Source organism: Phocoena sinus, chromosome 14 (genome assembly GCF_008692025.1).
Source record: "Phocoena sinus isolate mPhoSin1 chromosome 14, mPhoSin1.pri, whole genome shotgun sequence".
NCBI classification, from domain to species: Eukaryota; Metazoa; Chordata; class Mammalia; order Artiodactyla; family Phocoenidae; genus Phocoena; species Phocoena sinus.
In genome coordinates, this window is record NC_045776.1 from 73,361,540 (window position 1) to 73,389,287 (window position 27,748).

The following is a 27,748-nucleotide window of genomic DNA, read 5'->3' on the forward strand; positions in this document are numbered from 1 at the left end:
CAGAGGTGGTGCCAGGCGCTGCGCCTGCGCAGTGGCGGGGCGGGGCGGGAAGGAGGGAGGTGGTGGCAGCGGCGGCGGCTGCTGAAGAGGAGGAGGAGGAGGGGGAGCGGAGGGAGGTGTTTCTGTCAGTTCCGGCTGTTTGTTCGGGAAGTGGATCCGCCGCTGCCGGAGCACCCCGGAGGGAGCTGCGGATCGCGAGGCCAGCACCGACCCCGCCCGCTAGCGCTCGCCTCCCCCGCCCGCCATGGCCCGGGACTACGACCACCTCTTCAAGCTGCTCATTATCGGCGACAGCGGTAAGGGCCGCAGCGGCCGGAGGCGGCGTGGGCCCTACCGGGCGCGGCCCGCAGGAGCCTCGGGGAGGACAGGCGGTCAGGGAGGTGCCGGCCCGCGCGGGGCGGGCGGGGCGGCCGGCGGCCCCAGGGGCGCGCGGAGAGGCTCCGGGCCGCGCCGAGGTGAGGCTGGGGTGCCGGGCTGCGGAGCAGGGTGCGCGAGGCTTGGGGCTGGGCGCCCGGTCCACTCGCCGCGCCGGTCCCTGCCTCACGTATGACCTTGGTCAAGTCGCGCGATCTCTGGAGTTGGAGGGACCTGGGTTCTAGTCCTGGGGCTACCAGCTTCCTCACTCTGACCTTGGGCGAGTTGTTTCGCCTTTCCGAGCCTCAGTTCCCTCATCTGAGAAGTGGGGACTTGCCTCGGTGGGTGGTGTGAGTATTGGATGAGATACAGCTGGAAAAGTGCTTAGTACTCGACCTGGCAGAAAGTGAGCTCCAGTTAGATGTTAGCTGTTGATGTGTTATCAGTAGCCTTTGTAAGCCTCGGTTTCTTCCTCTGTAAAATGGGCATATTCCCAGAACCTGCCTCATGGGATTCCTGTGAGGTTTAAATGAGGTAAGACAGGTAAAGCACTTTGTGCAGGGCCTGGTACATTCCTGCTGCATTATTACCTCTGTATGATTCCATTTCCTCATCTGTAAAATGGAATAGTAATAGGATCTGCCTCACTGGGCTGATTGAGTATTCAATGAGATAATGCACACACAGTGTTCAAAACAGATCCGGGCACATAGTGAGTGCTCAGTGTGTGTTTGCTGTTACATACTGTCTGCTGCTAGACGGGTGTTGGAGGTGGGTTGGCCAACATTACAAAAGTGCTTTGACCATTTATACACTCCTGTAGAGTTCCTAGCTCCCTCTCCAGTGCCTAGTGCAGTGCCTCACACCCAGTAGATGCGTAATGTATACTTATTGAATGAATGAATGAATATCAAGTGTCTTAAGAAAAGATAGGCTGGTTTCTGAGAAAGAGTGGAGGTTTTTTTTTTTTTTAACATTTATTTACTTATTTAGTCTGTGCCAGCTCTTAGTTGCGGTAGGTGGGCTCCTTAGTTGCAGCATGGGAACTCTTAGTTGCGGCATGTGTGTGGGCTCTAGTTCCCCGACCAGGGATCGAACCCTGGCCCCCTGCATTGGGAGCGTGGAGTCTTACCCACTGGACCACCAGGGAAGTCCCAGGGTGGAGGGTTTTAGAAGTGTTTGGAGTGTGGCAGGTAAGCAGGTTTATGGGGTGACCAAGGGGTCAGGGAGGCAGGCCCCAGGAAGTTTATGGGAGCATAGCTGAGGTGCTGGGATTTTATGATGGGGAGGGAGGCTTGGGAACGTGCCAGACTTATAGACCAGACCTGAGTTGAGTGTTGGCAGCAGTGTCATGTTACTGGAGGCAGGGGCCAGGTTGGTGGTGGAACACATGGATTGTTAAGGAAAGAGGGGACCAAATCAAAGGGGTTGTCAGACCCTGATGTGGGAGTGCTGTGATGGTGTCATAGCTGGATCAGGAAGGTGGGTGGGTCGTGGTCTCACTGTGGAGCCGGGTTGGGATGTGGCTGGTGGTTTGGATCAGGTGAAGGGTGGCTGAGGCTTCTGAGGCTGCTGGTGGAAGGGAGAAAAGTTAGGGGCTAACTAGGGAGATGAAGAGTAGCTGTGGCTGGGGGAGGAGTTAGAAAGGTGGAGGATGGATTCATTGTGGTTTGAATGAAAGAAAACCAGACAAGCTATGTAGCCTCGCTCTTGGAGATGGCCTCGGGCATTTCACGGGGTCCTGAGGCTTATGCCTTTCACGTTTTGATTTCAGCCCTCACCTTGGTTCTGAGGGGCTGGCACCAGGGTGATTTCTCTCCTTTTGGAGTCAAAGTCAGGCTACCATGGTCAAGGTCCCTATCCCTCTGCAAGACATCTGGGGCCTGTGTGTTGATACACAAAAATGAAAAGCATAAGCTTAGCCAGAAGATGCACCCTATTGGCTTTTCTCCCTGGTGAAACCCAGGGGATGGTTTTGGCCCCTTTCTCACTGTACATTTTGCATGGTGTATTGATTTTTCACTCAGAAGTTAGGGGTGGGAGAAGACTCACTGGGTCAAGATTTATGTGACCTGGTTCCTTGTTCAGTCCGAGTGTGTAGGACTACGTTGTGTAGAGGAGATGGATGTTTTACAGTTTAATTTCTCCTGACAGTGAGCTGATACTCAAAGCCCAATGCTTATGAGGCTGGGAGATGGTAGCCATGGAAGTTCAAACTAAGCTTTGGCAACTGAGCAAGGAGACTAACATCACACCCTCCCCTGAGCCTGGCTCCTTATGTGATGCTTCCTTAAGGTTTTTCAAACGATTTCATAGACACTCTCATTTGATCCTTACACGTTGCCTGTGTGGTTTGTCAAATAAGGAAACTAAGGCTCAGGGTAGCTGACTGTCTTGCCCCAAGTCACACAGCTCTTCAGAGGCAAAGCCAGGAGTTAATGCACATGACGCTTTGTGAGCAGCTGGTGTGGGGCCTGGCACACAGTAGGCCCTCAATGAGTGTAAGTTTCTTTCTGTATAAATCTAGAGCTCTTCTTCCCACTCTGCCACATTGTACACGCTTCTGGAATACAACCCCTCAGCTTTTGCAGCTCTTGTTTGTGCCTAAGATTGTATACTCTCTCTTATGCTCTTCTGACATTGGCTCTGATTTGTAACAGCATTTCGTCCGATCCATGGGGCCAGCCAGACTCATCCTTAGAACCTGGAGGCCGCAGTGGCTGTTGAAGGTCTAATTGAAGCTTTCGACCTCACAGATGAGTGAACTGAGGCTCGGGGGTGCGGTGTGTGTGTGACCTGTCTGAGCCTATACAGGGAATTAGTTCCTGAGCCAGGATTAAACTTGAGAACACGTTACTCAAAGGTCTAAGGGTTTCCAACAGTCTAGAACCGAAGCAAAGAGGGATGAGGGAACTAGAGCCCAAGGGAGGAGCATGGCCAAGGGTGGGGGCTTCTATGGTGGCATTTTGAGGACCAGAGCATCTGTGTAGGGCAAGAGGAAGAAGGCAGGGGCAAGAAGGAGTTTGATGCAGGGAGAGCAGTGGTGACTGAGAGTGGGGGGTAAGGTTTTTGCAGAGAGAATCTGTCTCCCTGCTACCAAGAGGCATCAAGGGCCAGGGCCTGTGCTCTCTGCAGGGTTGAGGGTGATGGGGCTGGCCTGTCAGGGTGCGTGCTGGACATGGCCCTTGGAAAGCTGCTGACTTTGGCTGTGGTGAAGGCAGATTGGTACCCATCCCTTCCTCCCCTGGGCGGGTGCTGCAGGGTGGATGGTAGCAGCGTGTGTTCCTAAGGTGGCTTCTTCAGGGGTATTTAGGAAACGGTGTTTCTCTGGGTGGGTTTCCCTTCCTTTCAGCGGGGAGAGCAAGGCCCGAGGTGGTTGCTGGCCTGAAGAAGCCATTGACGTGGTGACTGTAGTGGTTTTGAGCAGCTCTGCAGATGAACTTGGGGTGAATGAAGAGCACCCGGAGAGGCCAAGCTGGGGGGACGCTGCTGCTTTCCTGCTTCACGCAGAGAGCACCCCCCGCCCTTAGACAGATGTGAGTCAGATACCATTTAACTTAAAAAAAGGATGCTGCCGCCCCCCGAAAGTTTGACCACCACTGCTTGGGCTCCTTTTACTGCTGCAGCCGTAGCGTTGGGTAACATGGCTGTCTGTGATTGGCATTGGCTTAGTCATAAATTCACTAAACAGTGTTTTGTTGGCCCCTACTGAGTGCTGGGCCCAGCTTCCAGCCCCGTGAACGTGCAGGGCAAGTGGAGCGAGACCTCCTTCCTAGAGGAACTCATGGCCCAGTGGCCCAGACACAAGGTTTTTGCTGAGTAAGCGGGCCAGGAGGCTCCAGGAGGAAGCAAGGAGCTGGCAGGGCCGATGGGGTGTTGGCGCTGGGCAGAGCGCTGTGAGGGACTAGCCCAGGACTGGGGCTCTCCTCAGGCTGGGCAGGAAGCCTCGCAGAGGAAGTGGCCCCAGCACGGCAGGCTGCGGCTGAGCGGCGGGGACCGGGGCTGCGGCACCTGTCTGCTCAGAGCTGCGCCCAGCCTGTCTTCAGGATGGTCAGACCGTGGTTCACTCCATGAGACAAGTTCTTCTGGGCATCGCTGGGCGACTCACCCACTTGGAGAGGTCCCCAGAGGAGATCGTCAGAGAGGACTGCCCAGAGAGGACGCCTGGGTCAGCTGGGAATGGGGCAGCGGCAGCTCCCTCTGAGTATCTGGTGAGCGCACGGGTTCCTCCCCACAGCCAGGCACACACACTCAAAGTTCGCTCTTAGCTGGGGGCGTAGGCATGGGGTCTGAGACCCTGGGTTAAGATCTCCTCTTGTCTAGCTTTGATAGCACTGCTGCTAAGACTCTGACAGGTATGGGACACAGGAGCCACTTTGGGTTTTTTTGTTCCACTTCCCGAAGCAGATGCAAGAAGACCTCCCAAGCAGCATGTATTGGCAAGAGCCGTGGAGCTCCAGGGTGGACAGCCCTGGATTCAGATCCAGCTCCACGCCCCTGCCGAGGCCCCTAGACCAGCCGTGTAGCTTCTTGGAGCCTCTGATACCTCATCTTAATAGATGCAGCTGGACTTTCAGGAACATCTGAGTGCTGGCCGCATGCAGTGCCCTGCGTGTGCTAGTGCTTTCCTTCTGTGCTCGGTTGACCCAGCTGGCTTGGGGGGAGGGCAAGGGCGGGGACAGGAGGACACAGGGCACAGGACAGGTGCACCTGGAGGCTAAAGCTGCCGTGTGTTGAAGTAAAGGGAAGCCACCCTTATGACGGTTCTGCCTGTTCTTGGAACAGGAGAGACTGTGGGAAGTGAAATGGTCTGAGCACCCTGAGCACCCCTGAGCTGAGGGGTTTCAGGCGGGCGCCCCCCTCGCCGCCCATGTAGCCACCCGTGGCATCAGCCGGGGTGAAGGTGGCCGACAGTCGGTTCAAGTTGTCTGCACCTCACTTTCTTCATGTGCAGAATAGCCCTGAGGATCTCCAGGGTGCTTTGCAGCCATGCAGCCCCTTGTCTCTCACCAAACCGAAGCTCCACATGTGATGTGCGTTTTCCAGGGACTGCATTCTAGACACACCTTGGGGCCAGTATCCCTTGGTCGGCCTTCCCCTGCTTCGTGTCCGTCGTTGGGTCTCTTCCTTGGGGTTGCTGGGCCTGGCCCTCACACGGGCCCAGCTCGTGTCTTACACTGAGATGGAGGAAGAGGTCAGAGATCCAAGGGGAGAGGTGTTCTGGTGCAGGCTGGTTGGGGAGGAAGACGGGTGCTGCTCTGCCTCTGAAGAGTTAGGACTCGGGACCATCTCCCTGAAGAGGGGTAGGGGTTGGAGTGGGGACCCAGGCCTCCTCTCATTTCCTGCTTTCTCCCCTGCAGGTGTCGGCAAGAGCAGTTTACTGTTACGTTTTGCAGACAACACTTTCTCAGGTGAGTGTGTTGCTGGGATGCTGCCGGGTGTTTTGGTTTTAACATCCCTTCCCCTGGCGCCAGAACACCCTGGCCTCTGCCTAACGTCAGAATCTAAGTCCTCATTCTGATTGCCAGACAGGGGAGGAGGAGGAGGGGGCGTAGCTTAGAAGTCTCTGTGGTCGGTCTTCATCTATCTTGTTCAAAAAAATCCTCCTGCAGGCCCATCCTTTTTCTACTCGGGGTCTTTTTTGTGTCCTAACATTTAAAAAAGAAAGAAAAAGACAAGTTAGGACATGCCTGTATAGAGTGTCAAACAGGAAGGCTCAATACAGTGAAAAAGGAGCACTGCTCTCCACCCCCTGCCTCACCCCCGTCCTGGGTACCCTGGTAGCCTCTGCTCAGTGTGATGTGTCTCTCACTCGACTCCACACTCTGTGGGCCGGCCACTTGCCTTCCCCTCGGCATATCAAGGATCATCCTTGCACGTCTACGTGCAGACCTGTGGTACTTTTGAATGGCTGTGCAGCTCCCTGGGCTGTTCAGGGATGCACATCGTTCATAACAGTGTTCTTGATGCGTGCATGCTTTCTAGTTGCCTCTATTTTAAGTGGTGCTGTATTTCTCGGGACACACGGTGTGTTTATTCTTGCATAAAAGTGGAGTTACTAGGTCAGGGGGTATGTGCTTTTAAAGTTTTCACAGGTACTGCCAGTTCGCCTTTCACAGAAGCTGTGCTAAGTTGAAGGGGTCTAAAGAGCCCCTTGTCAATGCTGATCGGTACTAGGTCTCAGTGGTGTTCATTTTTGCTCAGCTGATAGGCAAAAAGTGCTGCTTGTTCAGTCTTATGTTTCCCTGATCACTGGTGAAGTGGGGCACATTTTCACTGGTCGAGCACATCAGGTTTAGTGCAGAGGCTTTGGGCTGTCTTGGCCTCTCTGATCGAGGACTGATGTGTGACTACCTCTGGGAATTCCCGTGATGCAATTGAGGGGCGAGCTTCACTTAGGAAGTGATTACATGGTGGACGCCTCTCTCTTGAGGAAGGGAGAGGTGGGTTTCTCCTGACAGTGGCCCTGCACACCCCTGGTGGCATGACATTGGAAAGAGTTGTCTTCTCTATGTGACCATGAGTGTGACTGAGTCTCAGCTCATCTTTAAAAGTGGGACCGATCCCCATCCCTCCCATGTAGGGTTACTGCGAGGATTCCCCAGGACTAAGTAATCTCTCAGTAAACACCAGGGGTTTGTTGTTGTCTCCCGTTCGAGAATGGTGACTAGTGGGCACTAATCACTGTGCTGGAAAACATTCCTCTTCCTCCTTATGTCCCTCTGACTCCCCCTCCTGTCAGCTCTCAACTCTTGGAGGGTTCTCTTTTGCAACCTCTCTCCTCCTTTCCATTTCTACTACCAGTTCAGACTGCTGTTGATTCTAGCCCGAAGCATTACAGCAGCTCCTGCCCATCCCATACCAGACTGCTGAGTTTATCTTGCTAATGCATGTCTCTGGCAGGGTTTCCTCTTTAAAAACCTCAGCGGTCCTCTCAAGTGAGCAGAGTTCACAGCAAGGTTTCTCCACTGTAGCACCACTGATGCTCTGGGCCCTGTAGTTCTTTGCTGTGGCGACTGTCCTGTGCATTGAAGGATGCTGAGCAGCATCCCTGGGCTCCACCCACTAGATGCCAGCACCCTTCCCCCTCCCAGTTGTGACAACCGAAAATGTCTCCAGACATTTCCAAGTGTCCTCTGGGGGGTGACTCAACACTCCTCTATTGAAAACCACTGGCCTTCATAATCTATCTTCAGTTCACCTTTCCAGCTTCCTACCTCATGCTGTCTGTTCATGCTTTTTTGTGTTTTCACTAGCTCGCTCACTTATTCAGCCATCAGCTGTGTATCAAGTGCCCACAGCACTAGGTGCTGGGCTGCTCTCCTTGGTGTAATCCAGTCCCCGCAGAGAGCCAGGTGCCGCCTTGTCCTCTGTGCTGCCTCAGTTCTTTTCTTCTGGGTGGGATGTCTTTCCCCCAGCTAATCTCAGCCTTTGAAATCAGACCTATTCTTTCAAGCCAGGTCTAAATGTGACTTGCGCCCGAGAGCCTTCCTTGATCTCCACCCCACTTTGAACTTTGACCTTTCCTATCCACTCTACACACTTGATAGAGTCAGTTGTGTGTGTGTCTTGTCTGCGGCACCGGGTCACGCTGTCAGTTCCAAATGGAGTGAGAACATGAGCTCTTCTAGCATTCGGGCCTTTGTAAGCCTGGACAGGACTATTCTGTTGCCAAAAATTCTCTTTAACTCCATCTTTCCACACAGATGCCCCAAGAGAGCTATTTACAATGCAGCTCTCATGCTTGGATTAAACCCTTCAATGCCTCCCTGTCACACACAAAAGAGAAAGTCCAAGCTCTTGAAAATGGCACAAAGGCCAAGATCTGGCCTTGCTCACCTCCACCCCGAACCTGCCTCCCTCCGAACCTGCCTCCCTCCGTGTGCTTGACCTCAGGCCACTACCCCTCCCCGCCCCCCCCACACCACTGCTACGTTTGCTGCCATCTCCTCTGCCTGGAGCAGTGTTTTTCAAATTGCAGGTCAGGACTTAGTTTTATTTTTTTAGTTTTTATTGGAGTATAGCTGATTTACACTGTTGTGTTACTTTCTGCTGTACAGCAAAGTGAATCAGTTATACAAATACATATATCCACTCTTTCTTTTTTGGATTCTTTTCCCATACAGAGTATTACAGAGTAGTATCCTGTTATATATATGTAATAGGTACTTATTAGTGGTCTATTTTATTTGTATAGAGATATATATTTTACATATAGTAGTGTGCATATGACTTGTTTGTGTTTCAGGAAGTTAATTTTGTGGGTCATTTAAAATGTTTGGACTAGAAAAGAGAAGCCCGGAATGCATCACAGGCTCCCACCGTTCCCAGGCCACAGTGAACGTGTCCATGCCCCGGCCACTCTAGTAGAGGGGCATGTCCCCTCCCCCCAGTCACGTCCCCTGTTTTATTTCCTTTGTGGCACTCGTTGCTCTTGAAATTGTCTTCTTTATCACTGTTTCATTGTATCCTGCCTGTTGCCCTCACCTTGGGGCTCGGACTTTGTCTTTTTTGTTCAGGGCTGTGTCCTCCAGGCACTTGGAGTGAGCGGGGCGGGACAGTGGAGCCCAGGGTCACCTGTGCCATTTAGGGCGTGGTCTGACTAGGGCGGCCTGTGAGCCCTGCTAACATCTGTGTGTGTGCAGGCAGTTACATCACCACGATCGGAGTGGATTTTAAGATTCGGACTGTGGAGATCAACGGGGAGAAAGTGAAGCTGCAGATCTGGGACACGGCCGGGCAGGAGCGCTTCCGCACCATCACCTCCACGTGAGTCAGGCCAGCCCCGCTCCTGCTCAGACCCCTTGCCACCGACATTCAGACACAGTTGAGCCACTAGTGCCGGGTCACGATAGAAATGCCACTGGGGCGGGCCCCTGCGACTGTTGGGAGGTGAGAGCTCCTTGCCGGCTGCAGTGGGTTGCGTCAAGTGGGGTCCTTCCTCTTCCTGAGACTGCAAGAAGAGGAGGGGGCGTGGCGGGACAGCGCGCGCCAGTCCGCTGACCCTCTGGCCTTTGGTTCCTTTGTCTTTAAAATGGGGTAGCAGTGGTGATGTTGGCTTTGCCAGGTGGTGAAACACTTAGGCAATGACAGTGCTCTTGTTAGGTGTCAGCTGTGACAGCCGGGGTCGTGGGGTCAGCCATGCAGGCTCCCGTCACCACCCTGACTTCTGGGAGGGGGCTTCCCTCTGCTGGGAGGCCTGGAAGGAGCACTGGTAGTTAGGAGGCCGTTGGGTGGCCCCTCCTCCCCAAAGTTGTCTACTGGGAACCCAGCTCACGCTGAGGGCTGTCCTCCTTTGCTGCTGCAGTACCTTTGTGATTCTTAGCTGTAAACAGGAGGAAAACCTAGCTGGAGCGCCAGACAGCAGGGATCCTGTGGAGTGGCTGTTGGTTAATGGAACAGGTTCCAGGAAAGAGCAGGGCTATGAAGGCAGACACTTGGGAATTTACATCTTTGCTCTGCTGTGTGACCTTGGGCAAGTTGCCTAAACTCTATGCTTCAGTTTCCCAGGGGGCTTGTCTTTGGGACTTGCTTTAATGCCGAGTCCAGTGTGCTTGGGGACATCCACGTGTGAACATGGATGATTCCATTGAGCTCCCTGCAGCTGGTACTCTCATCATCCCTGTTTTACAAACGTGGGAGCTTCCGAGGGGGTCCTGCTCCCTGTCATGGGCAGCGCCTGCGCTCCACACTGGGGTGTGTGCAGAGCAGGAGCCAGCGCCTGGCCTGGAGTAGTCGCTTCTTCCATCGGCCTCTCCTTTGCCTCCCCCAGCAGAGCCTGTGTGAGTGGGGCTCTTGGGAAGGTGCGAGGGAGTGTCGTCTCCTCCCGGCAGGGTGAAAATGGGACAGACCCCCGGCTGGCCACCCATCCAAGAGGGGGCTCAGGATCTGAGGGGTGGGAAGTGTGAGGGTCGAAGAGCCCCCACGGTGGTGGCTGGGAGTGTCGGGGTGTCCAGGGGTGCCAGCTGGGTGGGTGGGTGGCCCTGGTCAAGGGGCTTCAAGGGGCCAGAGCCTGAGCAGGCCTGGAGCGGGGGCGGGCTTCTGTCACTGGGCCAGCCCTGTGGTGAGCACACGAGCCAGGATCTGTGACTCCCCGAGACCCCGGGGGTCCCCACTCCTGGGGGCTGCCCAAGGCAGGTCTCTGCAACTACTTCCCGATGAGCTGCCTGAGCCCCCTTGTGTCTTGGCAGCTGCCAGTGAGGCCTCAGCTAAGGAGGGCAGCTGGGGTCAGGGGGTCCTTGGGGTAGGACAGACATCATGAGCTTTGGGCAGCCCAAGCATCTAGGCCTGGATAAGACCAAGACCTCTTGTCGGGGTCGGGAGGAACGGGCACTGACCCCAGATATCCTTACTCTGGGCTGGGAGTGTCACCAAAGACCTTACCTGCTTCATTTCATTTAATCCTGATAAAAAGTCCTGTGATTATCTCCAATTTACAGACAAGAAAACTGAGGCCCAGAGAGGGTGAAGTAACCTAGCTTGCTTGGTTAGGAGTTGAACTGAGGTCTGGCTGATGCCGAAGCTCTTGCCTTTAACTGGTCCACAGCTCTGCTCTCTGCTGGCCCTCCACCGCCAAGGGACTGGGGCTGGGGCTGAGGCAGACGGCAGATGCTCTGGTGCCTCCTGTGGGTTAAAACCAGTCAGGGAATTCAGGGCATCTGAGGATACTGGGCCTGTGGCCACAAGAAATGGCAGTGGGGCGGGGGAGCCTGAGCCTTTTCAGCAGAGAAGCACGGCCCTGCCAGGCCGGCCATCCTGAGGTCAGCTCCTTCCAGGGCATCGGGAAGAGGGTGAACTGCCTCACTCATCCTCTGGGGGAGAACTCCACTGCCTGCAGGCAATCTGGGTTTGCACGGGAAGGGGGAGTGCCGCACGCCAGTCGGCCTGCCTGGGGGCTGAGGGAAGGAGTCTGGAGTTTGTTTCAGGAGTTTGTTCTCTTCCAAGGATTGGGGCAATCGGGGGGCAATAACGTGGCCTTTTCTGATTCAGGGCATTAAAAGAGAAACTAAAATTGCATCCTGTTAGCCTGCTGAGAACGCCCTGTTGTCCCCCTCACTATTTCTTGCCTCCTGGTGGCTGGGGTTCACTGACCCTGAGCTGTGGCTGGGGGCATGGGCTGGGGTGGGGTGCTGAGGGCAGAGGGCGAGGCGGAGGCAGGGAAGCCCCTTCCGTACCTGGCCCTGGGCTCAGACCCAGGCTGTGGCTTGCAGCAGTTCACTCCACTCAGCCTTACATCCTCACTGGTGACGTGGTGACCCTCCTGTCTTGTACCAGGTGTGGCAAAGATCAGTAAGGTCGTGGGTGTGAAGCACCGGTGCTGTGTTGGCATAGAGCCAAGTTGTGGCGCGTGGACGTGATGACTGATGGAGGAGGAGGTGGAAGCCCAGCACACCGGTGCCCTCCTCGCCCGAGCTCTGAGCTCCGGACTGGTTCTCTCGGGTGACACCCCCTTGCCTGGGTCCCAGAGAAGGCGGAGGGTCCCGGGGAGCAGTGGGGGCTTGTGCTGGGGCCACGGCTGTAGGTATTTCTTGGCATCTTCAACTGTCTTCAGCAAAGGAGGGTCTGGAAACACAGTCCACTGCTCGCATGTCCTTTGTTGGAGGGGGACAATCATCTGTCCTCACCGGTTCCCGGCATGCTCTCCTGCACCTGCTCAGGTGGGTGTCCACCAGGTGGACCCAGGTGATGACCTGGTGCTCTAGGGGGCAGGGAGGGGCAGGGCCTGGATGGCTTGATTGTTCGGGCTCCCCAGGGCGGGGCGCTGTGTCCCCAGGAAGGCAGAGCTGCGGGCAGATGAAGCTCCTGGGGGATGTCAGCGGGTGTCTGAGGGTGGAGAGCCGGGGTCGTGAGAGAGGCTGGGCTTTTCTCACTGCCTTGGTGGCCAGCTTGGGGAAGCTGCTATCGCTGCTGCCTGCCATGATGTCCCTTGGTTTTCTTCCATCTGTGTCGGGGGCCCAGATTGTCACTGAAGGAATAGTAATAGTGATAATAAAGAGCTGGCCCTTGTGGAAATATGTATTATCTCCTTAGTCCTCACAACCACCCCAAGAGTCCTAGTACCCCCATTTTACAGTTGAGGAAACCAAGGTGCCATGAGGTGCACGCAGTAACCTTCCCAGGGCCCCACAGCCTTTCATAGATGGAGCTCGTTTGACCTATGTCCTGTGATCGGGCCTCGACTGTGAGGGGTCGGCCAGAGTGCTGACGGGCAGGCAGGTGAGAGCACAGCTGCACCTGCCAGCCTGGCCGGCCCCATCCTCTTGCAGCCTGTGGTGCCTCAGAACCGCCACCTGGGAGGGGCTGCTTTCCTACGGGCTTGGGGCCCTGATGAGCCCCGGGAGGGCAGAGGTGCTATGGGCTGGGTCGGGGGGGAGTCCCCGTCTACCCGTGAGCACGGCCTGTTGCAGGCAGTGGTTCTTACCCTCGTTGTTCTCAGAAACCCCTGGTGAGTGAGAATCTCTGCAGCGCTGGGTGATGTGACGTGTCAGGGCAAGGGGTGTCACCTGGCTGCTGGGTCAGTGAAGGCTCTCTGGAGAAGTGTGAGGCTCTGTCCTCCTCTTCCTTCCAGCGTTGATGTCCTCCATCTGTCCTCCTGAACCATGTGAGTGAAGGGGGATGTGGTGTCTGGAGAGGAATGTTCACATCCTCCTGCCTTGCAGACCTTCCAGCTGACCGTAGGTGCCGGGGTCTGTGCTTTTGGATGTGTCCTGATGCCCAGGTCATTTCCATGCCCTACCTGCCCCCCAGCCTGGATGAGCCTGGAGTGGCAGGAGGGAAGGTGCCCACCTGCCCCCAGGGGAGTGAGAACAGACCTTGGCAGTCTTCACAAGTGGTGCGTGTTCTTGGAATGGCATTTTACTATGACAGATTTGAGGACAGAAAAAAGTTTTGAATGTTAAAAAGAGGACAGTGGTAATATGATGTCAAATGCAAACATCGCCTGCATTTTAAAAATAAAACAACTTCAAAGAAGTTTCAAGCTGTTGGCAGCCTCTGGAACAATTTGGTTGGCCACCGCAGGGCCGAGCACTCCCTACTTACCATGCCTGGGGAGCAGCACGAGCAGCAGTGCTGCCGGCGTCCTACCTGCTGGCTGGGCTCTGGGTGTCCAGCCAAGGCCGGAGGGAGAGGGCGTGCTGGGGGAAAGCACTCGCCCCCTCGCCTTTTCCCAGCCACTGTCTGGATGCGGGCAGGCGGGTCCTGCGAAGGGGCTACTCTTGTTTAGGCTGAAGCTCTGATGCAGACCCTGGCCCTACAGATATTATCGGGGGACCCACGGGGTCATCGTGGTCTATGACGTCACCAGCGCCGAATCCTTTGTCAACGTCAAGCGGTGGCTTCACGAAATCAACCAGAACTGTGATGACGTGTGCCGGATACTAGGTGAGGCTGGACCCAGCAGGGTAGACAGTGGGATGGAGGGTGGCAGGGCGTTCCCACGGGGCTGGGCTGACCCTGCTTTGCCTTGAAGTGGGGAATAAGAATGACGACCCTGAGCGGAAGGTGGTGGAGACAGAAGATGCCTACAAATTCGCCGGGCAGATGGGGATCCAGTTGTTTGAGACCAGCGCCAAGGAGAATGTCAACGTGGAAGAGGTGAGGCCTGCGCCGGAGGGGCAGGGGGTGAGCACGGCCCAGCTCTGCTCCACCACCATGGCCTCCTTGCCCCACCCTGGCCTGCCCGGGGCATCCAGGTGGCCGACAGAAAACATCACAGTAACGGCCGTTGAATGTGTGTGCCAGGCCTTGTGCTAGGCTCTTTACAGGTGCCACCTCATATCTCAACAGTCCTCTGAGGTAAATTAGTCCCATGTTTCAAATGGGAAACAGGTTCCAGCTCGTGAGAAGCTGAGTCAAACTATGACGTGCTCCACACCACAGCCGTGCAGTGTCCACTCAGTCCTCTGTCTCCCCGTCCCTCCCCACTGTCACCTCTTCCTGCTCTCTGGCTTTCCTTGGGGCCTTGGCCTCCTGTAGAGACCAGCTAGCTTTCCTGTGGCCTCCAGAGCTTGCTTGGGTGGGTGTCCGGGCGAGCCCCCCAAGGCATCTGGGGAGGCACATCCCCTCAGACTGGCTGGGCCTCTAGACCGGGGCAGCCTCCTGTCACTTAATGCTGCAGCTGCTGGAAAGCGCTTGTGAGTCTTTGGAGAAAAGCAGGACCTTTTGCCACAAGCCCAGGCTGGCTGCCCTCATGGCTTCAGGAGGGTCCTGCCTGTGGGGTGTGGAGCCCAGGGGCGCCAGATCCCACTGCGTCCTGGGGCTCGGGCTGCCTGATGGCAGGGACCCCGGGCGCCTGCGTCAGGCTAGGGTCACAGCGTGGGCTTTTCCACTTAGGGGCCTGTGGCGGGGCCCTGAGTCCTCTCCACGCTCCACTGTTGCTTGTGTAGATTGGGGTGGGGTGAGAGCCTCTGCCTCCCGGGTTGCGGGAATGAGTGAAGCAAATTATGTCACGTACTTGCTACCTTTCCCAGAAGTGGAGGAGAGCTGTGGGGTGGTCCGGGGAAGGTTCTAGGCAGGGTGTGCAGGGAGGTAGCGTGGAGTGGGCAGGCTCTGGGTGCTTCTGGTCCGTCACAGGGGCACCTTTATTTGTGTTGTCCGGAGTCCAACCGAAGGAAAGGAGTTCTTTCTCCTTTAAGAGAAAGACTGGAAAACCCCTTCCCTGAGACGTAGCTCAAAGGTCTTTGATGTTGTTCCTCCTTGACCTTTATAATTTCACCACCTCCTTCTAGATAGGGTTTGAAGATACACATACAAAAAAAACTCACCTGTAGAACTAGAAAGCTGGGCCTGGGGAGGCAGGGAGTTGGCCACGCTGTGATGGGGCCTCCACGCTGGTCTGAGGCCTGCCCTGCCTCCTTCACCCTCACAGATGTTCAACTGCATCACAGAGCTGGTCCTCCGAGCAAAGAAAGACAACTTAGCGAAACAGCAGCAGCAACAACAGAACGATGTGGTGAAGCTCACGAAGAACAGTAAACGAAAGAAACGCTGCTGCTAATGCCCCCAGCCCACTGCAGAGACTGCACTGCGGCCACTCCCCCTGCCCCAGGCCAGGGGGCTCCTCTCCTCGGGGGACACTGTTTCGTGCCGTTATTTAAAGAATTCTCTCCACGTTTTTGTACCGGGAGGCGCCATCGTTACTTCCTCCCCTCCCCCATCGAGTGCCAAGAAGGTGTTGGACAGCCTGCCCTTCCCTTCTGGCGCCCCTGCCCCCCGGCCAAGGCGCCTGGGCCCGGCGAGGACGCTGCCAGCCAAGCGGACTGATTAACCGGAGTTTGTACATAATGTATATTGCTTTAACCAGCGCATCACCCTTGTTCTGCTCTGGCTCTTGCCTCCCTAATGCCAGCCTGCTGCGACACCCCCTCCCCACCCAACCCCAACTTACTGCCAGCAGCTTCCTGAGGGGACAGGATTACATGCTAGACATACCTTTTGCCAACCTGGGCTGGTGAAGTGGGCTCCACGTGACTCGTTCTCTCCTGCAGGCTGTCGGTGTCTGTCCCTGGCATGTAGGGGCTCACCCCTGTTCAAGGCCTCTGCCGGCCCAGCTCCCTCCCCTCTCCATCCCATCCTGTAACCATTCTGGCAGCTGGGGAAACCTGGCCTTGAAGTGGGCCTGGGGTTCCCATCAGAGGCCTGGCCCTTCATTTCCACAGAAGGAGTCACTCCTGCCCTTTGGCCAACGGATTTCTTGTCCTGCCTTCCAGATGCCTCTGAGCTACAAACCCAAGGGAGCCGTGGCTTCTAATTTATATACCAACCTGTTTTGGTTCCAACAGAAAGGTAGGGGTGTGTTTGTGCAGGGATGGGCTTGCAGGGGGACTAAGGAGCATCATTTTAACAGATAAAGAAAAATGAAGCCAAATCAAATGAATTAAGTTCCTCATACTCTTTTTCTCTTACTGAGGTTTGGTTGGCACAGCAGCAAAAGTTGTGGCCGCCCCACTTTGGGTCCAGTGCTTTTAGAAAAACTGAATGGCTTCCTGTCATCGTGGAGCCGGGCTCTTGGCCGAGCGGCTCTGCCTTCCCGGTGGTTTGCTGGTGGGAAAGGAGGGGCCTTCCACCCCGGTCTCTGTCGGGCCAGGGCCTCCCGCTGAGTCGTGGGTCTCCGATGCAGCCCCAGGCACCTTTGAGTGTGGGGAGTGGGTGCCAGGGGCCGCTGGGCTGTGGGGACAATGTCTCTGAGCTGCACGCAGGCAGCCTTGGATCACTGACAGGACTGTTGTAGTACAAAGGTAGCGTGAGGATTTCTTAGTGAACGGGAAGGAATGACCGCTGGGGCTGGGAGCCAGCTCTGACCCACCGTGGTGCCCTGGAGGAGAAACCAGGGTCGTCTGCACTGGATGACTGTCACCGCCACCCCCTCGAGACGCTTCATTCACCTTTCCTCTAAAAGGATCACGTAACCTGGGAATAATTTATTTCAACACCATGATGTGTTTTACGAGATTTCCTTTCCTGGGTGATTTCCAGGCCAAGCCCTGATTGGACAATCACATCACAGATCTCACTGCACATTTTCCATGTCACTGTTGATGGGTTTTCAATCAGTAAAAAACTGGGGGTTTCTTGTGACCTGTCTCTCCACTTCCCCAAACTGCCAAAAGCCCATAGTTCTGTGTGACAGGCCTTCACTTTGGAGCTACAGGATGAGGTGGGAGCGCTGGGCCTGGGAAGGCGGTGCTGTGGGGGTGACAGCAGGTAGCCCTGTCTAGTTGGGGTGCTGAGAGCCACAGCGTGGTCTCCATCCTCAGGACCGTCCTGGTGACCACAGGTGCCGTGGGTGGAGGGTGTGGAGAGCTCAGGCCTCCTGGGTGGGCCACAGCTCAGCTCTGAGGTGACACTGGTGTGGCAGTGCTTGCAAATTCAAGCGGCAAGAAGAGGGGGTCCTGGAAGTTTCCAGCCCAGGCTAGAAGCCACCGTGGCTTCTGGCAACTGGACATCCAGACCCAGGTGGTGGGGTGATTTGGTGATGACAGTGTGCCTGTCCCGCTGAGTGTCACACACATGAATGGGGGGTGGGGGAGGGGGAATTCAGGGCTGGACCGGCATCCTGGTGGACCTGATGTGAAATTCCTGTTGAACAACAAAACTTTTAAATGGTTTGCTAGGATTATTTCTGTATTGAAAATTTCTAATTATGCTTTTTAAAAAAATACTAAAAATAAAGGTTCAAGCTGCCAGATTTTCTTCCAGGGTCTGTTTCCTCTCCTCCAGCTGTGCTCTGGGTGGGCCTGGCTGCTTCCCACCCATTGTGTCCAGCTCTTGTTTGTTCTGGTCTGAGTCCTGCACAGGTGCCCATCAAGGCTCAGGGATGCTTTCAGAAGCCAAGTTTGTTTTCTCCATGAAAGGTGGGTCCGGGTTGAGCTTCCCCTCTGGCTGGGAGCACACGTGGTAAGATGCCAGGGGAAATGCCATGTTTATTCTCCGTGTGCCCAGAAGGATGCAGCGGAAGCTTTGCCTACAGTGATTTCTTTCTGCCTGAGAGTTTCTGCCAAGCTGTTGGATCTGCTCACGGCTTGGTAAGCGGTGCTGGCAGGGCCTGCCTGTAGCTGGGCAGCTGCGGCGCTGGCAGGGAGCCCGGGGCCAGGGTGGGCGTAGACATGGTGCCTTGGGTCACTGCTCACAAAACAACTGTCACTGATGGGCTGCCTCCACTCTCCAGGGGCGGTGCCTTTTCCTGGCTGAATCCACTGATTTTGCACCAACGCATGAGGTGACCTCCCAGGTGCATGGGTGACTCAATCTCACTGCCTTTTCACAGCCAGCCAGCCAGCGGTTCGAAAACGTAAAGCTGCATTCTGCCCAAACACCCCCTCTAGGTGCCCAGTGACTGAGGCGAGAAGCTCTGTAGAAATTCATTTTATTCTTGAGACTATTTTCAAAAGAAGCAGTGGTGTGCTGTTTTTCTAAAAATATGCCTTTATAGATTCATATATAATATGTATATTATAAAATCCATACATGTATTTACATGATTGCTAAATACAAAATTACAGCACTGTGGTATGTACATATCTATAGGTACATTCTTTCCACTCATCCCTGCTGTGCTTTTCCCATGTGAGGGAGGGAGACGAGCCTTTGTAAAGCGGCTTGCGGGCTGGCTCAGTCCGGGTGCCTCTGAGTCAGGGCCTCAGCAGAGAAGGTGAAGTGGTCGCTGAGGAAGGATCAGGAGTCGGGTCGCCGGGTTGGTCCTTCTGTGGGCCTGGTGGGCAGCATGTGGAGGCATCCACCCCGTGGTGCCAACACTGCCCTTGAGGTGGAATGGCTGACCACAGACCCCTCTGGAGCCATTCTGTGGCCTGGACTTGCTTGGCCGAGCCAAGAACTTGTATTAGGTAAGGGGTGCCAGGGACCTGTGGGAGGAGCAGACCCCTCTCAGCCCTGGCGCCAGGAAGGGGAGAGGGCTGAGGGCTAAGCCTCCAGAGGGCCCCCTTGAGGAGGAAGGCCTGCACTGGAGGGGGTGGAGGAGGGAGGGCAGCAGTGGCAGGGGCTGGGGCAGGCCCTTCTCCCTCTTAGGCTCGGGGTGGCCTCAGCCAAGCCCCGGCAGGGCCTGCTGTGGCCGAGTGCGAGAGTAGCCCTAGCCGTCAGGCCCCACAGGCTGGGGCTCCTGGCCCGTAGGTGCTCCAGCAGAGGTGCATGCACGCGGGTGAGGGGCCGCTTCCTCCCTGGGCCAGGTGTTGCTGGAGGGTGGGGTTCAGGCTGGGGCCTGGTGCCCTGCAGGACTAGGCCCCCGTGGCTCAGACCAGCTGGGGGCAGCCAGGGCCTCCTGAGGCATGCAGAAAGGGCCTCCATTTCTTCCGTTCCCCGTATTCCAAAGCAGAAGGGCAACGGTGCTTGGGGTTGGGCATGGGAGTCATTGAGGGGTAGGCAGGGTGGGTTGTGATCCATCAGGTCTGAGCAGCAGAGCCCAACCAAGGGGCCACTCTGGAGGCAGGCCGAGCCCTGCTCAACAGCAGCGGATCCCAGGGAAGCCCAGGCTGGGTGTGGCCAGGCAGTGGGGACAAGGCTCCTGCCTGTCCCTCTGTTGAGAGCAGCCTTCAGAGGCCGAGTGGGCCCTCCTGGATGACTTGGCCCCTGTGCGGGTGGGCAGTGCGGCCGCTGAGCCTGGCCCGGGGGTGGGGTCTGGTGTGCACACATGGTGCGCTGCTCACATGCCCCCTTTTCAGTCGCCTCCAGTGCACCCATCCTTGCTGGCCTGACTCCTCCCAGTTTAAATTTTCCTGAAGAATGAGAAGAGCCGTTTGCCTTCAGCGGTGCTGGGCTCATCGTCACGCCCCGAGCCGTGGGCCCTGGAGAGGGCAGCAGCAGGCCGGCTCTGTTCCTTCAGGTGCGTGTCCATCAGCTGTCGGTCAATGACCCTGTGCATGTCATCCTGCAGAGGGCAGAGCGGAGGGGGCTGAGCAGCTCTGACCCGGCGCTGCGGGTGGGCGGGGAGGTGGCAAATGTAGGAAGCACGAGAGATGAGGATGAGGGATGAGACGAGTGAGCGGCTGCAGCCACGGCTGCCCCGATGCGACCAAGCAAGCAGCAAGTGTGGATGCAGTGCGGGGACACAACAGTAGCCACGCGGCACCTCCAGTCTCCTCAGGGCTTGGGCTGGCTTCTCACTAATATTACTCCCTCGGCTGACCCCGCAGACCAGGTGTGTCTCTGGGGGCTCAGAAGATGGCCGCGGCTGATACTTGCCTGTCTGCCTCTCCACCCAGCCTGCCAGCCCACACCAGTGCTCAGCCTTGCCTGTGACCGGCCCTCTCTGTCCTGCTTCCTGTGTCCCCTTGGGTCTGGGTGGGCACCTCTCACTTGGTACCCACCCCCCACCAAACCCTGGGGTGGCCTCAGCTTGCCAGCTCTCCAGCCTAACATCCTGGCCACAGGGGGCTTTTCCTGCCCTTTCGTCCCCTTCAAATTACTACCAGCCTGAACTGCTGATGCCCATGCACCCCTGGCAGGCCCACGTGCGAGGTCACAGGCTCCCTGGTGCCGTCCTCGCTGACCACCAACCACGCGCTCGGCCCCCACTGGCAGAGGCCAGGGGGCATCACCATCTTCGGGGCTTGTCTTGCTCCAACTTATGCCCACTTCCTTGGCTTCTTCAATGGGGTAGCACCTTTCCCCTCCGGTGTGTTAAAGTTGCATAGAAAACTCCCCCTTCTCCCTGACTTCGCCTTACGGAACATCAGCTTTTACGCCACGGAGTGGCTAACGGAGGGAGCAGCTCCACTCTCCATTCTACTTGCTAGATTCTGAGTCTGTGCAAGATTCCATTTGATAAAGGCGTTCCGCCACTAACACATTATGAAAACTATTGGTTTAGAATCAAAAGCAGCCCTGTCTAGTAACATCAGCCAGAAACACAAGCATCTGCCTGATTCCTTCACCCTAAACCCGATGGGCTCTGGGATGTCCTGGTGAAAAGACCGAGCCTTGGGCCGAATGCTGGAGTGAATCAGCTGCTCGTGTCTGTTCGTGCACAGGACTGTGAGGCCTGCTTTCGGGCTGGGCGTTTCCTGAGGTCGGGGCAGATGACCTCAGCGGCCCAGAGCAGCTGCTCACTTGGTGAGCACAGGAAGTGGGCTGGCTGGGCCCCCTCTCCCAGTTTGACCAGCTTGTCCACCACTCCTACACACTCACCTAAGCTCTCACCAGTCACTCAAATGTCTTTGCAAGTTTCAGTGTGAAACAAAGGGACTTTACTGACCAGGTCACCAGGTGGCGGCGGGTGTGGACCCCTTGCTCACGTCCTGCTCTCCTGCCTTCCTCCCCTCTTCATATTCAACTTCCTACCTACACCTCTCCTCCTCACAAAAATGAGATATAGCCCCTACTTTGAAGGTCCCCGTGTCGTGTCAAATCCTCAGCACAGTGCCCTGTACTTGGGAAGTACTCCATAAAAATCTTTGTTGTTAAGTGTTCTCTGGTACATTGCGAACTGCATTTTTTTTATACTTTAAGATTTATCAAGATAATTCCGTGAAATATATCAGTTCAAAACTTCGTACACACACATGCATGAGCTGCTCATAATTCCATGCCGGCCGTTACTTCTATAAAACAACCCATTTATGAGGAGGTGGAACCAAGAAACCAGGGCCAGACGGGTCAGCCTGTCAGTACTGGGCCACCTGCTGCCGCGCTCACCGGATGTGACAGTGGAAGGAGGAGGGAGGCCGGGGCTCGATCGATGGCATGGCACGCTGTACGGAGATGACGCCGGCACCGACACACAACATGGTGGACCACAAGGGAGGCGGCAGGGGCAGGATTGCGATGGTGGCAGGGAAGAGGGTGGGGGGATGAGGGCTCAATCTCACCTCAAAGGCAGGAGGGGTGTACAACTAAAGCTGTTGATACGGGAACTGAGAAAGGCCACTAGATCAGAAACCAAAGGAGCCAGATAGTAAAAAGCCCTGAGGAAGCAAACTGTAGCCGAGAGAAAAGAGAGAAGAACAGGGGCGGTGAGCCAGGAAACAGCAGCTGGCTTTGGGGCAGGAGGCAGGAAGCCAGGGAGCAGCTCTCTAGTGGGGAAGCCAGTGCTCCTGCGGCCAGTCCGGCAGGGCCCTGGAAGGACAGTCACTTCTAACCTGCCCTCCATGTGGGGCTTGCCTGGGAAAGCCCAAGGGGACTTTTCATCTATCTGGTTAGGATTTCTTGGGGAGAAACAAGAATGGTTACACCCACATTCTGAAGTTGTACTACCCTAACCTCATTAACAAAAAGCAAGTATGGCCCTGGCCCAGTGGGCAGCCACGTTGGCTGAGTGGACTCTGACAACTGTGGCCCTAGAGACGGACACACTGACTCATTTTCCCCAGACCTGTGCCAGGACAGTGCTCTTTGGAAAAAAGGAAGCTGGCCTTTGAGAAAGGGAAGAGCATCAGCTGCTGGCAACCCAAGGATGGCTGAACTACAAACATCCAGTTGTGAATTTTCAGTCAGTCATATAGGGCTTCCTGGGCCTCCACGTTAATGGCCGTTTCTTTCTAGCTAATTTAAACAAAGCCTGGACAACTAGCTGAAGGAGGCCCCTGTTCCAAGCCTAGAGGTCGGCACAGCCTGGGGTTCCTTGCTCTCGAGAGCATCTTCCTTTAGGCATTCTTCCCCAGGGACTGGGGGACCGCGAGCCCTGAATTTCATCAGGTGAAGACTGGGATTACTGCTCACCCCACACGCATGGGACCCTCCAGTAACAAGCTCTCATTCTTACACTCAGCCTGGGTTCAGAGACTCTCCCTTACCTGCCAAGCCTCAAGCTGCTGCGAGAGGTTCAGTTTCTGCTGAATGGCATCCAGTAGCTGGCTGTTCAGAGACATCATGTCCATCTTGCACTTGGCGAGTTCCAGCTCCACAGCGTTCTTCCTGAAAACAGACAAGCCAGGGTGAGCGCGGACACCTTGTGCCTGAGGCATCAGGTTCTTTGCCTGGGGCACCTGGAGTCCTCAGGATGAGGAAACAGCCTTTGACCCCAAACTCACAACAAACAGTAACTGTAACAGTAACTATGATGTTACTTGTGGAGGGTTGCAAAGTTTTGCAATATGCTTTCATATACATTTTCTCAGTTTTCATAACCAACCTGTAGGTGAAGGAATAATCTGTCATCCCATCTCAAACAAGAAGTGATTAAAAAAGAATGACACTTAAACCAGGACTGGAACCCAGAGATCAAAGGCCTCACAGCACTAAGGAACTGCTAATTTTTCCCCCAAAAGGCCAGTCCCCTCGGAAGTTGGACTTAACCTCTTAGTGCTCTCCTTTTCACTAGCAATCCCCCCTTTAAGGGTGTGTGCAAAGGCAGCCACACAGTGGTGATCATCACAGCTTAGCTAATCGTTGTAGCCAACAGTTAGGGTAAATTATATGATGGAATACAGTCACCAGTAACAACCACGACATTGAATATTTACTGACAGTGGGGCAATACTCCTGATGCATGCTGAGCGGAGAAAAAAAACAAGAAACAAGGTCACATATGATACAAGCTTTGCAAAAGAAAAATTGCCTGTATTTGAAGGTCATACACAAAAATGTCTACTTGGTTATCTCTGGATGAGGATCACTGATGGGTAATTGCTCCCACACTTTTGCATTTTGTATTTTCACATTTTCATGTTTTAAATATTATTTTGTTCACCTTTCCCAACATTCCTAAATCATGGTTGTTCAACGCAAAGGACAATTTTTGGGGAGCCAGGGAATGGGAATAAAAAATGCAAGAGACTAGCTGGGCAGCTTCTGCTAGGTGGCACTGGTTGCCCAGCTGCCAAAATGAGCATTATTTAGCCCTTATCTTCATCAACCGTTACCTTTTTTTTTTTTTGAGCCCCGGTAGGCGGGGCTCTCACTGTTGTGGAGCACAGGCTCCGGACGCGCAGGCTCAGCGGCCATGGCTCACGGACCCAGCCGCTCCGCGGCATGTGGGATCTTCCCAGACCGGGGCACGAACCCGCGTCCCCTGCATTGGCAGGCAGACTCTCAACCACTGAGCCACCAGGGAAGACCCCCCCTTTTTTTTTTTTTTAAATAAATTTATATATTTGGCTGCGTTGGGTCTTTGTTGCTGTGTGCGGGCTTTCTCTAGTTGCGGTGAGTGGGGGCTACTCTTCGTTGTGGAGCGCGAGCTTCGCATTGCAGTGGCTTCTCTTGTTGCAGAGCACCGGCTCTAGGTGAACGGGCTCAGTAGTTGCGGCTCATGGGCTCTAGAGCGCAGGCTCAGTAGTTGTGGCGCATGGGCTTAGTTGCTCCGCGATGTGGGATCTTCCCAGACGAGGGCTCGAACCCGTGGCCCCTGCATTGGCAGGTGGATTCTTAACCACTGTGCCACCAGGGAAGCCCATCAACCGTTACCTTTCACATTCAAAAGAGCAAAACTAACAAAACTACTCGTCGCACAGGACCAGCAACCAATGTGCATGGCCTTGAGAGGACCCACCGCAGAAGCTGCCCAGCTCACATCAAAGCTAAGCGTGGCCGGAAGCCAGAGCAGTTGGGTTAACCTGCTCGGGCCACCGCGCGACCAGCACTTCCGTCTCTGGCCTCAAGTCCACCGAGCAATCGGTCACTTCCCCCGACACTCCAAAGCCCCCAGAACGGCTCCCCGCCCACTCTTCCTAGAGAAGCCGCTCCAGACCTCTCACACCAGGACCGCCCACCCGCACTGCAGCTGCAGGGACAGGAGCCGAGCCTGTCCAATCAGCTCCGGCATCTCAAATGCCGAACGCTGCTCCCGTCACGCCCGCTGCCATTGGCTGGCCGCAAACTGCGGAAATCCTTGCAAGGCGCGGGTTGTCATGGACGCCCGGCTGGCCAACCCCACGGTCCTGGAACGTCAACGCAAACCCCTAGCGCCCCGCGGCAGGGCAGCCTCTTGAGCTTACAGGCGTCTCCCGGCAGGTGTCGCCACGAACAGCCTGAAGACCCCAGAATGTGCTGAGTAATGCTGCTGGCGGAGGGGCAGAGGTCCAGCAGCAGCTGCAGCCCGCCAGGCACCGAGGGGTCCCCTTCCTTCCTGAAAGCCCCCCGAGCTGGGCCCACCTTGCAGACCTAGGTGTCACAGCCTTGGACTGCAACCTCCGGAACGTTTGCTCACCAGGGAATCTTGGTGCTTCTCGTTCATGGGAAACCCCAGACAAGGAAAGCAATGCTGCACAAGTCCCTGATCAATACATTAATGTTTTTTTAAAAAACATTTTTATTTCACCGGGTCCCAGTTACGTCATGCAGGCTCTTAGTTGCAGCATGCATGCAGGATCTAGTTCCCACGACCAGGGATCCAACCCGGGCCCCCTGCATTGGGAGCACGGAGTCTTACCCACTGGACCACCAGGGAAGTCCCTAAATCAGTTTTAAAAAGGAATATTTCAAAGGGCTAGAAGAATTCCTTATTTAAATGAAACCACTAGCAACTGACTCCTTTCTGTTTTTGTAAGGCAGACTGCTAGCCCTGGATTTTTTTCACTGAGGACCTTTCACCTGCAAGGAGATAAAATTGTTACTTAACTTAGCTGAAACTCACCTATTATATAGGATAAGGAACACCTTAAGGTTGTTGCTGTCCAGTGAAGAGAGGGAAGTTATTTTTCTTGGGGGGTTCTCACCCCTGTCTGCACATTAGAATAATGGGGTGGGCGTAAGGGGACGCTTTTAAGAAGTTGCCCCAAACTCAGAGATTCAGACTGAATTGTTCTGGAGAGGGCTCTGGCAGGGGGGAGACTTCCCCAGATGATGCTAAAGCACAGCCAGGATCAGAGATGATGTACATGAAAGAATCTTGTAAAATTCTTAATGGTCCTATACATATGTGTGATTCCCCCACATTGAATGATTCCTTAGGTCTCTTGTCTGAATTTTTGTATACCCAGAATTTCATTTCTAAGGGACAGAAAAAGAACTATCCTGGAGTGATCTAACACCCTCCCTAAGGGCCAGCCCTGTTTTACAGGGTCCAGGAAGGACAGGGGCTTTACTCCAGAATTCTCCCTACTCAGGGAGAAGAGTGTGCAAATCTGTTCAGTCAGACCCCAGGAGGTTAACTGGGCCTTCTTTGGCAGCAGGAAAGGACATGCATTTCAAGGTAGATTTGGTGGTTTCCTCTGTCACCCAAGTGTCAGACCTAGGTGCACTTATTTTAAGGGAGGGGACTGGACAACTGTTTTTTCTGCTCTCCTGCATCCTGGAACTTTCTCTGGCTGTATCTCCCACCTCCCATGCTGATGACAGAGTATGGTCAGAGCTTGATGGTCAGCTCTCCTCCGCTTGTCTAGCTGAGAGGTGACCAACTAGCCTCTACTTCTAACTTATTCTGCTTCTTATTCCCATTGGGCTTCGACAATTAGTACCCTAATTTTACCATTTTATTCCCTAATTGTTTGGCACAATCTCACCCCTTGTTATTCATAAAAGTACGGTCTCACTCCAAAATATCACACTGCTATTCAAGTATTCAGTAACTAAATCCACCAGGAATGGCAAAGATAACACAGGTTTGTGAGCCTCACTAAGGATAATTCCAAAACGAAATGGAAATGGAAAGACAACCTGATACGAGATTCTGACCAGATAGACAAGGGGACCCAAAGGTAAAACTATGAAACGGAGATGATGGAAATGATTAAAGAGAACAGAAGGGAGGGGAGGGGACAATTGTATATGGAAGTGAAAAGTGGGAAGGTGTGAATTTTAAAGTCAGAAATTAAAATGTGTCATATTACTTTTTAAAAAGGCAAATAGTATCTGTTTACAAATTGTTTTAAATAAATTCATTTTAGCTTCCTGACAAGCAGCCTTGAGGTAAGGGGAAAGGATGTGGAACAGGAGTCAGAGACCTGAGGTGGAGGCCAGTGATCAGCATTGGCTGTGATCCCGGGAAACTCCCTCATCTGTAAAACTGGGATTAAAAATTTTACTTCTTGCTGTGGCTGGGACGATGAAAGGATGAAGTGTTTTGTAAGTAGTAAAGTGATGCACAAATGTTGTTATTAATGTGTTGTAAAGCCCCCAAAGCAGGCGCATTTTTAGTACCTTTTACCTCCTCACACTCAGCGTATACGGCAGATTGAGTGTGTGATAAATAATTTTCAGGGGAATGGGGAATATGTAAATGTTTTTTGCCTATGTACCGCCACATATTCTGAATGTAAAAGAATGCATTTATGCATTTCTTCTCTGCCAGAGAAAGCCCAAAACATTATTTAAAAATGACCCAGGGACTTCCCTGGTGGCACAGTGGTTAAGAATCAGCCTGCCAATGCAGGGGACATGGGTTCGAGCCCTGGTCTGGGAAGATCCCACGTGCCGTGGAGCAACTAAGCCCGTGTGCTACAACTACTGAGTCTGTGCTCTAGAGCTCGAGAGCCACAACTACTGAGCCCACGTGCCACAACTACTGAAGCCCACGCGCCTAGAGCCCGTGCTCTGCAATAAGAGAAGCCACTGCAATGAGAAGCCCGTGCACCGCAACGAAGAGCAGCCCCCGCTCACCGCAACTAGAGAAAGCCCACGTGCAGCAACGAAGACCCACCACAGCCAAAAATAAATAATTAAAAACAAAAAGAAACAGTGAAATTACAATGTTTAAAAAGAATGACCCAGTTTACTACAAATATAAAGGACAGAGAAAAATGTTAAATGACACTCTGGGGATGCAATCGAACTTAGAATGCAGAAAAACTATGAGATAAAAGATCCAGTTTCGGGCTTCCCTGGTGGCGCAGTGGTTGAGAGTCCGCCTGCTGATGCAGAGGACGCGGGTTCGTGCCCCGGTCCGGGAAGATTCCACATGCCGCGGAGCGGCTGGGCCCGTGAGCCATGGCCAGTGAGCCTGCGCGTCCGGAGCCTGTGCTCCGCGGCGGGAGAGGCCACGACAGTGAGAGGCCCGCGTACCGCAAAA

The 27,748-nt window shown here is 54.6% G+C and overlaps 3 protein-coding genes across 6 annotated transcripts in view; 2 read left to right on the forward strand and 1 right to left on the reverse strand.

The window, feature by feature from the left end:
• Positions 1-1,312, forward strand: part of GCN1 (GCN1 activator of EIF2AK4) — a 66,658-nt gene extending 65,346 nt beyond the window's left edge. The window contains exon 55 of the mRNA XM_032602652.1: positions 1,301-1,312. The gene's annotated coding sequence lies outside the window, so the exon portion shown is untranslated. The remainder of the gene's footprint in view (positions 1-1,300) is intronic.
• RAB35 (RAB35, member RAS oncogene family) lies at positions 49-17,542 on the forward strand. 2 transcript variants are annotated; one of them, XM_032602657.1, is made up of 6 exons: positions 49-296; positions 5,715-5,765; positions 9,000-9,123; positions 13,613-13,737; positions 13,826-13,950; positions 15,224-17,542. In XM_032602657.1, exons 1-6 carry the CDS (start codon positions 245-247, stop codon positions 15,350-15,352), a joined length of 606 nt encoding a protein of 201 aa, XP_032458548.1. In that variant the 5' UTR covers positions 49-244; the 3' UTR covers positions 15,353-17,542. The 2 variants fall into 2 exon arrangements, with proteins under 2 accessions (XP_032458548.1, XP_032458549.1); XM_032602658.1 differs by lacking the exon at positions 13,826-13,950 and having other exon boundaries at positions 93-296; positions 15,224-15,330.
• Positions 17,543-18,203: 661 nt separating this feature from the next.
• BICDL1 (BICD family like cargo adaptor 1) overlaps positions 18,204-27,748 on the reverse strand; it is a 99,840-nt gene continuing 90,295 nt past the window's right edge. For all 3 annotated transcript variants that reach the window (XM_032602655.1, XM_032602653.1, XM_032602654.1), the window contains 2 exons: positions 22,599-22,719; positions 18,204-19,735 (listed from right to left, as the gene is read on the reverse strand). In XM_032602655.1, coding sequence (XP_032458546.1) covers positions 19,574-19,735; positions 22,599-22,719 — 283 coding nt within the window. In that variant the 3' untranslated portion in view covers positions 18,204-19,573. The remainder of the gene's footprint in view (positions 19,736-22,598; positions 22,720-27,748) is intronic.